The following is a 13,763-nucleotide window of genomic DNA, read 5'->3' on the forward strand; positions in this document are numbered from 1 at the left end:
GTGAAACAATGGAAATGCATCAACCAGGAGGAAGTGTGCTTTACTGTTTATGCTACTTTGTTTCTGTTGTGCAACTTTCTTATTCCAATCCAAGCTAAATATTATAGTCTATAGTCTATTACATACAACTGTGATATTTGAAGATTTCTTGGCAGTCTGAGTCTCTACGATGTTCTGATCCAGAGATATCCCTGTGGTAGTTGTCAGGATGATGATCCTAACTGAGGATATGAAGTTATATCTCTACTCATTAACTGCTTGATAGAGTCAAAAGAGACCACTTCCAAGTCTCTATAACTTTCTGATCTGGAGAAATGATCTAAATAATTCTGTGCCAGTGTTATGCCTATATAACTTTTCACTCAATATTTCTCCAGCTGGGCGTTAGATGTCAGAATTTGTACGCAAGAAGAAGAAGACCTGCACCCCAGCTCATTACAGGACCCTTGTTCAGTGCTCTTACACAGTCTCAATGCAATGTATGCAGAATTATTTCTTCTGTGAAGCACAACAGGAGATTATAATGTCAAAGCAGCTCTTTTCTATTTTTTCCAGTAAAAGTGAGTGGTGGTTTTAAATGACAAGCTGCAGAAAGCCTTCTGATGATTTATCTTCTAAGATATTATTTTGTGTGTGTGTGTGTGTGTGTGTGTTATTCACTGATAAACCTCATTATACTTAAAAAAAAAAAAAAAAAGTATAGCACAAAAACTGAATGGACTACTTTATTAGCATTGGTCTAGCATTGAAGAACTTCTGCCATACATTCTGCCAAGAGTTCCCTTTTGGGTTTTACTGAAAAAAAAAGAAAAAAAAAAAAGAAAAGAAACTGATGACATGTAGTCTAGATGGAAATAGGGGTCCACGCGCACCCCTCTGCTTTTTTTATGCCACCTGATTTTTAAAAATCCTTAAAGTGTTTATTTTCAGAATCTGCCAGGTGCCAAGCTGAAATAATGTCCCAAAGGGTTCTTTTTTAACCCTTTGCTGCACCCGACCGGAACCCGAAAAATCAAAAAGTGATATAGAAAGTGGCATAACATTAGAAGTAAACAACACACAGAGACAAAAGAACACATTTTCCCATACAATTCTGACCCCAGGAATTTAATGGAATGTTTAATTTTGACATTCGACAACATATTGACCTTATTTCTGGACAAAAATAGCAAAAAATGGCCAAAGATGTCTAGAGGATCAACTTTTTTCGTTTTCTCAAGTGCATAGGGTGATTTTTTTTTTCCCACAACATCTTATTTCTTTATTATTCAAGTGTCTATTATAAGATTAAATTGGGTACCAAGCTGAAATAATATCCAAAATGCTTGATTTTTAACCCTTTGCACCAAACCCGAAAAATCGAAATATGATTTAAAGTGGCATAACTTTTGATGTAAACAACTCACAGAGACAAATGGACACATTTTTCAATACAATTCTGACCCCAGAAATTGTTATTTGTCATGTTTTAACATATTGATCATCTGTGGTCAAAAAGAGCAAAAAAAGTTCATTTGACAGTGTTTTTATTATACTTAACAGCCTGAAATAGGGTTTATTTGAACCTTTTACTTACATCTAGCTCCTGTGCTGTCGGGGGCCATGGTAGCTCCTTTGACTCTTTGAATGCCTTTATAATGTGGGAATGGAGGGTGAGTGCTGCTTCTTGAAGTTGGTCAGCTGTTCCAAGTTTGTATGCACATCCAACTGCTTCATCTACAGTAATGCTGAGCTGTATATGAGGTTCAACTTAATACACTCATGTTGTTGCACCTTGGAGAATGTGAGTTCATGAGAGATGTCTTTGTCTCCCTGTAACTGTCTTGCCAATTTCTCACTGCGGTATTCAGGATTAGGAAAGCCTTGATTTTCCAATGTCTTCATATACAAGTTGCATATGGATCTTAGCTGGACAACCTCTTTACATTAAATCACATTCCTAAGAATGTAATCCTTGACCACACAATATGACTTGTTATGTGCTGCTATCTTCTGGGCCTGCAGGCTGTCAGTGTTGTCTGCTGCCTTTTCTACTCTCTCACTTCCACGCTCATGGGTTTGGTACTCTGTGTTGAAGTTGTTTCTGCATGATGGATGATACTTAGCTTCCATTACAAATATGTCCTTGCCCTGCACCTTGCGATAAAGAGCCTCTTTCTTTAAATCCTGTGCCCTAGGTTCAATAAGTTTCCAGTCTGGTTTCCAACTCTGAAACTTTGTAAGCTCTTCAGTCTTGCCCTTGAACTTGGATTTTGCTTTGTCACAGAAAATGCACTGATTGGGAAACAAGAAGGAACATCTTCTTGGAGCTCCTTCAGATTGAACTGACAGTGATTTGACATGGTCCCTTTTCAATGATAATGATTCACCAGATATAGAAGCCTTTGACACTTGTAATCAATCTACACTCACCTAAAGGATTAGTAGGTACACCTGGCCCAAATGGGCCGACTGATTCAAGCTGATAGAAGAGCAACTTTGACTGAAATAACCACTCGATACAACCGAGGAATGCAGCAAAGCATTTGTGAAGCCACAACACACACAACCTTGAGGCGGATGGGCTACAACAGCAGAAGACCCCACCGGGTACCACTCATCTCCACTACAAACAGGAAAAAGAGGCTACAATTTGCACAAGCTCACCAAAATTGGACAGTTGAAGACTGGGAAAATGTTACCTGTTCTGATGAGTCTCTGATGATTTCTGTTGAGACATTCATGTGTTGAGTGTTGTAAAATTACCATACTCAGAAAGAGTTGAGACATGTAAAATACGTGTTAGGGAGCGAATCCTCTTTGGAGGCACTTCAGCTGTGTTACAATGTTTAATTTTCCCCTTGGTAAGTATGTATGAAGTATTGAGCCTGAAAAAAAAAAAAAAAACTTTAGCTAGTAGATACCAACTAAGCTACCAACACTGCTAGTCAAGAATACAGATTTGATTTCCGAAAGCCTGTGATTATAGTAAAAACTGTTGAAAAATCACTTTAAGTTATGACTACAAAGGTATATCTTAATTATAGTTTCAAATACTTACTGAAATTCTTCCAAAAGAGAGAGCAGTGGGAGATGGTGATCTGCAGGTATTAACCGACGGCCACCAGCTACAAAGCCCCAAAAATCTAAAACTTGCAGTTTATGCTCAGTCAACTTTTTGGACCTTTTTGGATTTTTTTCTGTAGTTTTTTATTTATTTATTTATTTATTTTATTTATTTATTTAAGCTAATTTGCTTTGTTTTGTTAACTTCAAAAGTAAAACTATTTTAAATATCTTCAGGTTCAGGATAGGTGAAGTAAAAGGTTCAAATAAACCCTATTTCAGGCTGTTAAGTATAATAAAAACACTGTCAAATGAACTTTTTTTGCTCTTTTTGACCACAGATGATCAATATGTTAAAACATGACAAATAACAATTTCTGGGGTCAGAATTGTATTGAAAAATGTGGCCATTTGTCTCTGTGAGCTGTTTACATCAAAAGTTATGCCACTTTAAATCATATTTCGATTTTTCGGGTTTGGTGCAAAGGGTTAAAAATCAAGCATTTTGGATATTATTTCAGCTTGGTACCCAATTTAATCTTATAATAGACACTTGAATGATAAAGAAATAATATGTTGTGGGAAAAAAAAATCACCTTATGCGCTTGAGAAAACGAAAAAAGTTGATCCTCTAGACATATTTGGCCATTTTTTTCTATTTTTGTCCAGAAATAAGGTCAATATGTTGTCAAATGTCGAAATTAACCATTCCATTAAATTCCTGGGGTCAGAATTGTATGGGAAAATGTGTTCTTTTGTCTCTGTGTGTTGTTTACTTCTAATGTTAAGCCACTTTCTATATCACTTTTTGATTTTTCGGGTTCCGGTCGGGTGCAGCAAAGGGTTAAAAAAGAACCCTTTGGGACATTATTTCAGCTTGGCACCTGGCAGATTCTGAAAATAGACACTTTAAGGATTTTTAAAAATCAGGTGGCATAAAAAAAGCCGGGGGGTGCGCGTGGACCCCATTTCCATCTAGACTAATGGGGGTGAGTACATAATGACAATATTTATAGACTTTTATAGTGGTGCCATTAATAAACATTGGTATGCTGTTGCTTTTTGAATGTTAACAAATAACTGATGTTCTAGCATCTTAGATATGACAGACCAGTGGACAGGACATGATGGCTTTGGTATTTTTGCATCAACTTTTATTTGGTGAGCTGAATAGATTAACCAACCAGTCAACATATCCCATCATGCGCAAAATAATAAATACTACAAATAACTTTAAAACAATGTGGAATTGATGGATATACTCATCACTACTCCAAAGTAACATCGCTCACAACACTTGTGTGTGTGTGTGTGCACATGCGCTCCAGCCTGAAATGACCCTGTTAAATGACTGTGGCGTTTTGTGCTGTAGCTCCATCAGATTTATGAGAGAGTGTGTAATGAGGAACACATAGTCCAGGTGCGACCAAAGCTTCAATCTCACAGGATCCATGACAATAATAAAACTCTCCAATACACCCACACTCACACAGACACATGCATTCAAACTGAACGCGGCATCCAATTTTCTTCTTCTGCACACCAGCAGTGATATATGAGGCTGGGATATGAGTGTGGATGCAGGATAAGATTCGTCCTCAACATACAACAATATTCACCAGAATACAAGAGGTCACAGTCTAGAGGAACTAAGAATAGAGGCTTAACATTAACTATATTTTCTGTAGCATGACAGTAGCTGTCCGGTAATCAGCTTTTGGTCACACTGCATTACAGTGAGACGTTCTGTTCATGTGAATGCTGTGTTTCAGTCCACCTGTTCAAACCATTTCAAAAGACTCAAGTTTAAAGGGCCAGTTCATTAAAAAAATGTAACTTCTATTATTGATTTACTTTCATGCGTGTTATGCAGCATCTGTTCTTGTGACTTTGTTTTGTGTTGGGACTTTTATGTGATAAGTTTCCAGTTTCCTGTGCTTGTTTTGTAGTCGTTTGTAGTCTTTTTGTTGCTTACCACCTCAGGTGTTCGTTGTTATCCTATTAGTCATTTACTCTTGTGTTTGTACATAGTCCTTGTGTTTCTTTTGTTTTGTTCATGCATGCTACACCTTTTGTGTTTATGTTACTAGTGATTTGGTTTTTGTTCAGCCTCGCTTCCTGTTCTTAATAAACCTAATGTGTCTTAAGAAAAAAATATACTTAAGATTGTTTATTGCAAACCTCTCATTTATTACGCCAACACACAGTGAATGATCGGACAGCTCTCTCGTGACACACACTCGCTGTATATCCCCAATATGAGTCACATTGTCAGCCACAGACATCCGCGATAGATCTCTGCCATCAAACTCTTCAACCAAAAATCAATGGCTAATTCAGAGGTACAGACACAGCACTAATGGACCCCAGGCTTTCAGGACTCCAGCGGAGCAAATGTGTGAAGAAATACACCCGTTTCACACCATTAGGATACTAGTAAATGCTAAGCTAATAGGTTAAAGCCAGCAGTGTTAAATGTGATGGAGCCGATCAATGCAGGAGTCAGGACTGTTATTTACGATCCGCTCCCTCACACACTACCTGCAAATCCTACCAGCCGTTAGCTTCTAATTAGAAGCCACCCAATGACGGATGGGGAAAAAAGCACTCGGGGCAACGAGGAAGCTGTCATGTTTTTTTTTTTTTTTTCTTTTTTGCAACACTCAAGTCAGTGTGAGAGATTATGAAACAATCGTGTGGAGTGCTTACGCTGCGATTTCACAGGTCACAAAGACGAATGGGCCTTCATCCTCCAGCAGCGGATCTGAACTACACATGCACACATACAGGCAGCTGATATTTTTTGCATTCATTTATGTTTGGTATGAAAGAGGTGCGCATAAAGATGCACATTGAAAGAGGAACCTAAACCACATCTACAGACCAGAAGATCACAGAGAAGCCCTCACAAAATGTGAAATCTTGTTGCTCTACAACAATTTTCAAAACTGATGCAATGTGCAGTTTATCCAGTGGGGGCAGTAAAGAAAAGACTGATTTATTGAGCCATAACTTTGTGAATCTTCTAGTAGAAAGTGAAATTGATTTAATTAATAGTTTTAATAGATTTGATTTAGGGACAATTTTCGCAAATTTAGAAAGATTCGATCCGATCTGATCAGAGTCACGGTGAGATTTGATTTATTTAGATTACGTTATGATTGATGAATACATTTTGTATATTTAATTGCATTCATAGGATTATGTTAATGCTTTTCTTAATGTGTCTTAATAAAATTATCTACTTACGATTGTTTATTGCAAGAGTTTTGAAAGCAAAGACTTTAAATCCATGTACATACAGACTATCTGTAATATAACAAAGAGTAAACTGGAAACCTGAGCACACTGGACAGTTTTAATATTTCCCTATTATTTCCAGTTTTCAACAGTTATCTTCATCATAACAATACATGATCAAACGTCAAATAAAGAAATGAAGCGGAAACATTCATTTGAGTTGATTGAGAGACTGACACCATCTGCTCAACAAACAGATGCAGCTTTTGCTCCACATAAGAACCTAGAATTCAGTAGGACAAACCTTGAGACTGAGTGACGTGACGGTTGAGCCATGACCATGACCACATGCAGTGTGCTGACCTTTCACACACATCATTTACACGCTCAGCCCTGAACACACACACACACACACATCATTCGTCTTTGAGATGCTGCAGAATAGCATAGCATCTGACATTGGACTACACCAAAGAACTGTTGCATACAAGACCTCTGAGGTTAGAAAAGCGACACTGAATGTGTTTCAATCATGTTACGGTTATTTCATGTGTGCACCGTTTTGGAAAGTACTTTTATGTTATGTTAGAGTTTTAGGTTGTGAGTTATTCCTGAGCATTTATATATTTTTCTTAGACTTAACCTTCACAGGTGTGTTTCCCCTTCTTTACGAGCATCAGTTCTCCTCCAGCAGAAGCGTGTCGTTGTAAACTGAACTGAAGCAGGAGACACGAGCCATTACCATTACAGCTCATCAATAGACTTATGGAGGGTGTGTTTGTTCAAGGCCTTCCAACACTTTCTTCCATTAGTGAACCTGTATTGAAAGCAAGAAAGGATTTTCTTTATTGCTTATCTACTTGTACATTACATCCTCCACTGATTTATTTAAGTGCGCATGAGTGGGATTCGCCAGTTAGCTGTAATGTGAAACCTGAAAATGAAAATGATAAGACCCTCCATGTAAATAGTAATATATTTCTGACATAATTTAAAAACTATTATGTTCAGTATGTACAGTAGCTTTATAGTTGAATCAAACTTGTTTCATTATTGATGAACTTTAATTGCAACACGGGCGCTGTCACTGAACTGAAATACATCAGCACTGAACTCAACTGAGTTAAATAATGACACTGATGACAGCTGCAGAGCTGCTTATTACTGAAACTGAACTTGTTTCATGATTGCTGAATTCTACTACATTAGCTATGTTGTTTTCCTGTTTATTAATTCAAAGCTGCTTCTGTATTGTATTAAATGCTATGTAAATAAATGTGACGACTTTTTAAAGATAGTTTTTTATCAATGAAATGTTGCAACATGATTATATGAAGTAAAAACATACATACCCTAACCTATTAGTATTGTTGATACATTAACAGATATATCTAGCCTATACAAATATGTATGTTTAGGCATGTGTTATTCATTTTTGTACCCGTCAATACATGTTGATATTATATGAAAAAAAAAAGTCAATATACTTTGACTTCCTCACTGGCAGACCTCAAGTGGTGAAACTAGGCAAGTACACCTCCAACTCCATCACCCTGAATGTAGGAGCCCCACAGGGCTGTGTCCTGAGTCCCCTGCTCTACTCTCTCTACACACATAACTGCGTGTCTCCCCACAGCTCCACATCTATTATAAAATTTTCTGATGATACTGTGGTTCTGGGCCTCATTTCCAACTAGGGCTGTCACGATATTAGATTTTTCATATCACGGTTATTGTGGCCATAAGAATTCACAATGTCGATATATCGTGATATATATAGAAACCTTGGGCTGGGGAAGATATCAGTCAAATTATTTTTTACTTTGTTTATTGAGTTTTTCTTTTTCACCCAACGAGCATAATATTGATTCTGATAAACGCAGGGCACAAGACTCTGGCTTTCTCTATCTTCTTTAAAGCTCTTATGAAATAACAAGAGAGAAAATACTGTCAAGTTCAACAGTATGATGAATAAATATTAATGGTAACACTTTACAATAAGATGCCATTTGTTAACATTAATGTATTAACGAACATGAATGAACAATGAATGATACATTTATTACACAATTTATTAATCTTTGTTCATGTTAATAAAAACCGAGTTATTCAATGTTCATAGTACATTAATGTTTACAAACACAACTTGTGATTTTAACAATGCATTAGTAAATGCTGAAATTAACATGAACTAAGATGAATAAATGCTGTGGAAATATTGTCCATTATTATTTATGTTATTTATATATGTTAACTAATGTAATTAACTAATGTTAACTAATGAACCTTATTGAAGAATGACCGTAGATGAGGCATTAAGTGCATGGCACCAACTTAACATTTTACAGAGTTTAATGTAGCAATGTGGTCGCTCAGTTTTTCAAGATCCATTTTAATCGTGAAACTGTTCATAGATTTGAACAAATAAAGAAATGAAGTGTTACTACGCACAGGCCGTATTGATTGCAAATACAAAAATAAGACGAGTAAAGAAAACGCGGTACTTATTAAAATAATCGCCCTTTACTTAAGTATATGAACACAGAAAACCGCTGTTAATAGGTTATATAATATGTCCCAGTCTATGACTAGTATAATAATAACAACTTACTCTGATGAACGACAACTGTTTCTCTCTGAATGTGAGCAAAACTAAAGAACTGATTGTGGACTTCAGGAAGAGACAGCAGCAGCCCTATACTCCTCTTATGATCAGCGGGACCCCTGTGGAGAGGGTGAGCAGCTTCAAGTACCTTGGTGTAAACATCTCGGAGGACCTGACTTGGACTACTCACATTCAAACACAGGTTAATAAAGCCAGACAAAGACTGTACCATCTGCGTTACCTGAGAAAATTCAGGGTTTCACCAGCAATCTTGAAAAATTTATATTCAGGGACCATAAAAAGTGTGGTGTGGGAACAGCTCAAGTCACGACTGCAAAGCCCTGCAGAGAGTTGTGCGCTTAGCTGAGTCTGCTCTCCCCTCTCTGCAGGACATCTACCTCAAACGCTGGAAAAGCAGGGCCGTTAAAATCATCAAGGACTCCAACCACCCTAGTAACCATCTTTTCACTTTGCTGCCATCTGGTAAGCGCTTCCGTAGTCTGATGACAAAAATGGCACTGTTCCCCCAGGCCATCAAGCTCCTAAACTCAAAACCAGCCTCTTAAGAACAATACTTGTCTGCACTTAATAATCACTTAATCAGTAAGATTTTCACCATTCTCTACCTCATATTGACAAATTGACAGTGTCACAACCTATTTGCACATTCCCCTCTTGTACATTCCTGTGTATTTAAGACTACAGTATACTTTCATGGACATTTTATTTTCTATTCTATATTTAGTTCTACAGTATACATTTTATTTGAGATTTTATTCTTTTATTTCTATTGTTTACTTTTATTTAATTATTTCATATCTATATTTATGTATATTTTCCTCTGTGTCGTATTATTTAATAATTGCACTGTCCATGGAGCGGACCTGACTCACATTTCACTTCTGGTTATATATGCTCTATATAATTGTGTATGTGACAAATAAAAATATTGAATATTGATATACGGCAATATATGTCATACACTCACCTAAAGGATTATTAGGAACACCTGTTCAATTTCTCATTAATGCAATTATCTAATCAACCAATCATATGGCAGTTGCTTCAATGCATTTAGGAGTGTGGTCCTGGTCAAGACAACCTCCTGAACTCCAAACTGAATCTCAGAATGGGAAAGAAAGATGATTTAAGCAATTTTGAGCATGGCATGCAGTTGGTGCCAGACGGGCCGATCTGAGTATTTCACAATCTGCTCAGTTACTGGGATTTTCAAGCACAACCATTTCTAGGGTTTACAAACAATGGTGTGAAAAGGGAAAAACATTCAGTATGCGGCAGTCCTGTGGGCAAAAAAGCCTTGTGGATGCTAGAGGAGAATGGGATGACTGATTCAAGCTGATAGAAGAGCAACTTTGACTGAAGTAACCACTCGTTACAACCGAGGTATGCAGCAAAGCATTTGTGAAGCCACAACACACACAACCTCGAGACGGATGGGCTACAACAGCAGAAGACCCCACCGGGTACCAATCATCTCCACTACAAATAGGAAAAAGAGGCTACAATTTGCACGATTTCACCAAAATTGGACAATTGAAGACTGGGAAAATGTTGCCTTGTCTGATGAGTCTGGATTTCTGTTAAGACATTCAGATGGTAGAGTCAGAATTTGGCGTAAACAGAATGAGAACATGGATCCATCATGCCTTGTTACCACTGTGCAGGCTGCTGGTGCTGGTGTAATGGTGTGGCGTATGTTTTCTTGGCATACTTTAGGCCCCTTAGTGCCAATTGGGCATTGTTTAAATGCCACGGCCTACCTGAGCATTGTTTCTTACCATGTCCATCCCGTTATGACCACCATGTGCCCATCTTCTGATGGCTACTTCCAGCAGGATAATGCACCACGTCACAAAGCTCGAATCATTTCAAATTGGTTTCTTGAACATGACAATGAGTTCACTGTACTAAAATGGCCCCCACAGTCACCAGATCTCAACCCAATAGAGCATCTTTGGGATGTGGTGGAACGGGAGCTTCGTGTCCTGGATGTGCATCCCACAAATCTCCATCAACTGCAAGATGCGATCCTATCAATATGGGCCAACATTTCTAAAGAATTCTTTCAGCACCTTGTTGAATCAATGCCATGTAGAATTAAGGCAGTTCTGAAGATGAAAGAGGGTCGAACACAGTATTAGAATGGTGTTCCTAATAATCCTTTAGTTGAGTGTATATTACATTTCCATATGGGAGTTTATCTGCTTTTATATTTTTATGAGTGTTTTCTTTTTTTGTCCACATTTTTTACATTGTTGAAATCACAGGTAGAGACTCCAAACCTGAAATGAGTGTGTCAGGCCAAAGACACGTTCAATATGTGCACTGAATCCTATCTGCTGTTGTTACTGTCTCACATCTGCTCTCAAACTAGAGTTATCTATGTTTAAAAGCACTGCACTGCAAAAGCATGCCAAGACCTTGAAAGGCAAACTGAAAATAAGAAATCAATACATATCAGCTAGTTTTGCAGTAATATGCTGCATAATTCCCCTGAAATGAGTAAGGTGACAACCTGTGAATTATTGTAAATGAATGCATGGCAGGCCAGAGGTGGTGATGTGGCCTGGCACTGAGAAGAATAATTTTCACTTCATTCATTTAGCTGTCCAGACTCAATTATTCCACTCACACCACGCTTAACTAATATAAATGTGTTTATCTCAAGAAATGTTTCAAGTTTTTACCCTTATAAAGCTCTTGTGTGCATAACTACTTCTGTACTTCCCGAATACAAAATTTATTTATTAAACAAATTTTAAAACTAGCAAGGTTGATCAAATCAACAATTAATAAATAAATGAATAAAATGAGAAAAACAAATAAAACTACTAGAAATACAAATTAATTAATTAATTAATGAGAAATAAAACACTTTTTTCTTGGTCAAGGAACACTGAAGTAGTGTGTATGTCATCAACAGTGTATAAGTGAAAAGATACTCCCTAATTATTAAGCATGGACACCAGAGGGAGCATATTCAGGGAAAACAACAACGGTCCGAGGACTGAGCCCTGCGGGACTCCACAATTAATATTATTCACCTGTTAGTCAAATAAGAACACAACTAATAGTAATTACTACCATAAAGACCCACTGATATCTGTGAATGTGTCAATTGAACCTCATCGCTGAACAAATCAAACAAAGCACTTATATCTAATTAGACTAAAGCCTTTTAAAGTAGTTTTTTGTAAAGATATCATTTGAGACTCCTAAAAGAGCAGATTCAGTACTGTGCAAGGCATTGAAATCAGACTGAAAATTTTTATGGAGAGAATTCTCAGTCAAATACGATTTTAACTTAAAATCATTAAAGCTTTTTCAAGGATAAAAGGTGATTAGACAGAGAGGTAGACTCAAGGTCAGGTTTTAAGATACAATGTCACAGCATGTTTAAGGTGGTTAGGGAAGGTGCCAGTAAATAAGAATTTGTTAATGACTGATAACAGACCAAAACCGACCATTTCAATGGTTTGTTGTGCTAAAATAATGTTATAATACCACTGATAGAGCAGGACTCGACTCGATTTCATGAGCCAAAGAAATTCATCATATAAACCATGAAAAGCAGCATTTGCACAGAGATTTGCGGTAGGCCTCTGTTGTCTGTGACCACTTCACTTCACACACAAGAGCCAAACTCAACAAGAAAATCTCATCTTTATTAATCAATCAACAATCTTCACCTAATTAAGCAGTAATTAGAGAGCTGGGCATAAGGCCAGCACAGATCTAAGAGTGATCCGCAGGAGTGTAACAGAGACGCTCCTACCTCAGCGGCATGGTGCTCGAGTGGATCCATCTCGTCCTGAAGGGTCGTCTGTTTGAAAGCTTCTGTCCACTGTGCTCGCTCACACTCCAGGACAAGCCAAGCTCTGTGGATTCTGGGATATGAAGAGCACAAAGTGAAGTTTTAAAGGTTTAGATATGTCGGTGTAATTTGTAATTTGAATGAGATTTCAAACTGCTCACAAACTCAATTCAATGATTTTTCAGTTCACGTCAGAGACTTTCATCAACTCAACATTTTCACAAATTAAGCTTCTTCAAAGCTGTTTTTGTGTTCAAAAACATTATCACGCATCGTTGAATAAAGATCATGGCCTTCAAGCAGATATTTGGTATTGTGTGTAATGACAGTGACACTTGTTGGATAAGTCTTGGACTTCTACTAATACAACAATTTAATTAATTGTCAATTAAAGAGTTATTTGATCCCCAAAAAAAGAAAATTCTGTCATCATTTACTCCCCCACTATTTGTTCCAAATCTACATGAATTTCTTTCTTCTGTTGAACATAAAATAAGATAATTTGAAGAATATTGATGACCAAAGATTTGGTGGTAACCACTGAAAAATAAAAAAGTGAATAAAGTGAATAAAGAAACACATTTAAAGCGGTTATAATTTATCTTTTAGAATAACAATTAAAAATACATTTATAAAAAATGTCCCGATATAGCAAGCTTAAGAGAGTGATGTAGATGCTTCAATGAGAGATATTTGCTTGTAATTTAGAGAATTAATTTAGTTATTTTCAGATAGTTAATCACAGCGTTGAGACCAATGTGTTTGTTTAGCTCTCATATTCTTCACCCTACGATACGAGCTGCATTCACATTCACACTAGAGTAACGAGTGGCCTGTCACTAAACTCTATTAACGACTGAAAGCCAACAAACACAAACTGCATTGGAGTTAAAACATCATTGAGGTTTTAAAGAAGTCATATAATGCGATTTAAAGTTTTCTTTTCTCTTTGGAGTGTTACAAGCTCTTGGTGCATTAAGACGATCTGTAAAGTTGCAAAGACTAAAGTTTCAAATCCAAAGAGATATTCTTTATCGA

At 37.0% G+C, this 13,763-nt stretch overlaps 1 protein-coding gene across 1 annotated transcript in view; it reads right to left on the reverse strand.

Moving 5' to 3' along the window:
• The window catches only part of LOC128028658 (schwannomin-interacting protein 1), a 189,599-nt gene that overhangs the window by 173,861 nt on the left and 1,975 nt on the right, over positions 1–13,763 (reverse strand). The window contains exon 2 of the mRNA XM_052615929.1: positions 12,687–12,798. Coding sequence (XP_052471889.1) covers positions 12,687–12,716 — 30 coding nt within the window. The 5' untranslated portion in view covers positions 12,717–12,798. The remainder of the gene's footprint in view (positions 1–12,686; positions 12,799–13,763) is intronic.

The sequence above is a fragment of the Carassius gibelio genome, chromosome A15, assembly GCF_023724105.1.
Source record: "Carassius gibelio isolate Cgi1373 ecotype wild population from Czech Republic chromosome A15, carGib1.2-hapl.c, whole genome shotgun sequence".
NCBI classification, from domain to species: Eukaryota; Metazoa; Chordata; class Actinopteri; order Cypriniformes; family Cyprinidae; genus Carassius; species Carassius gibelio.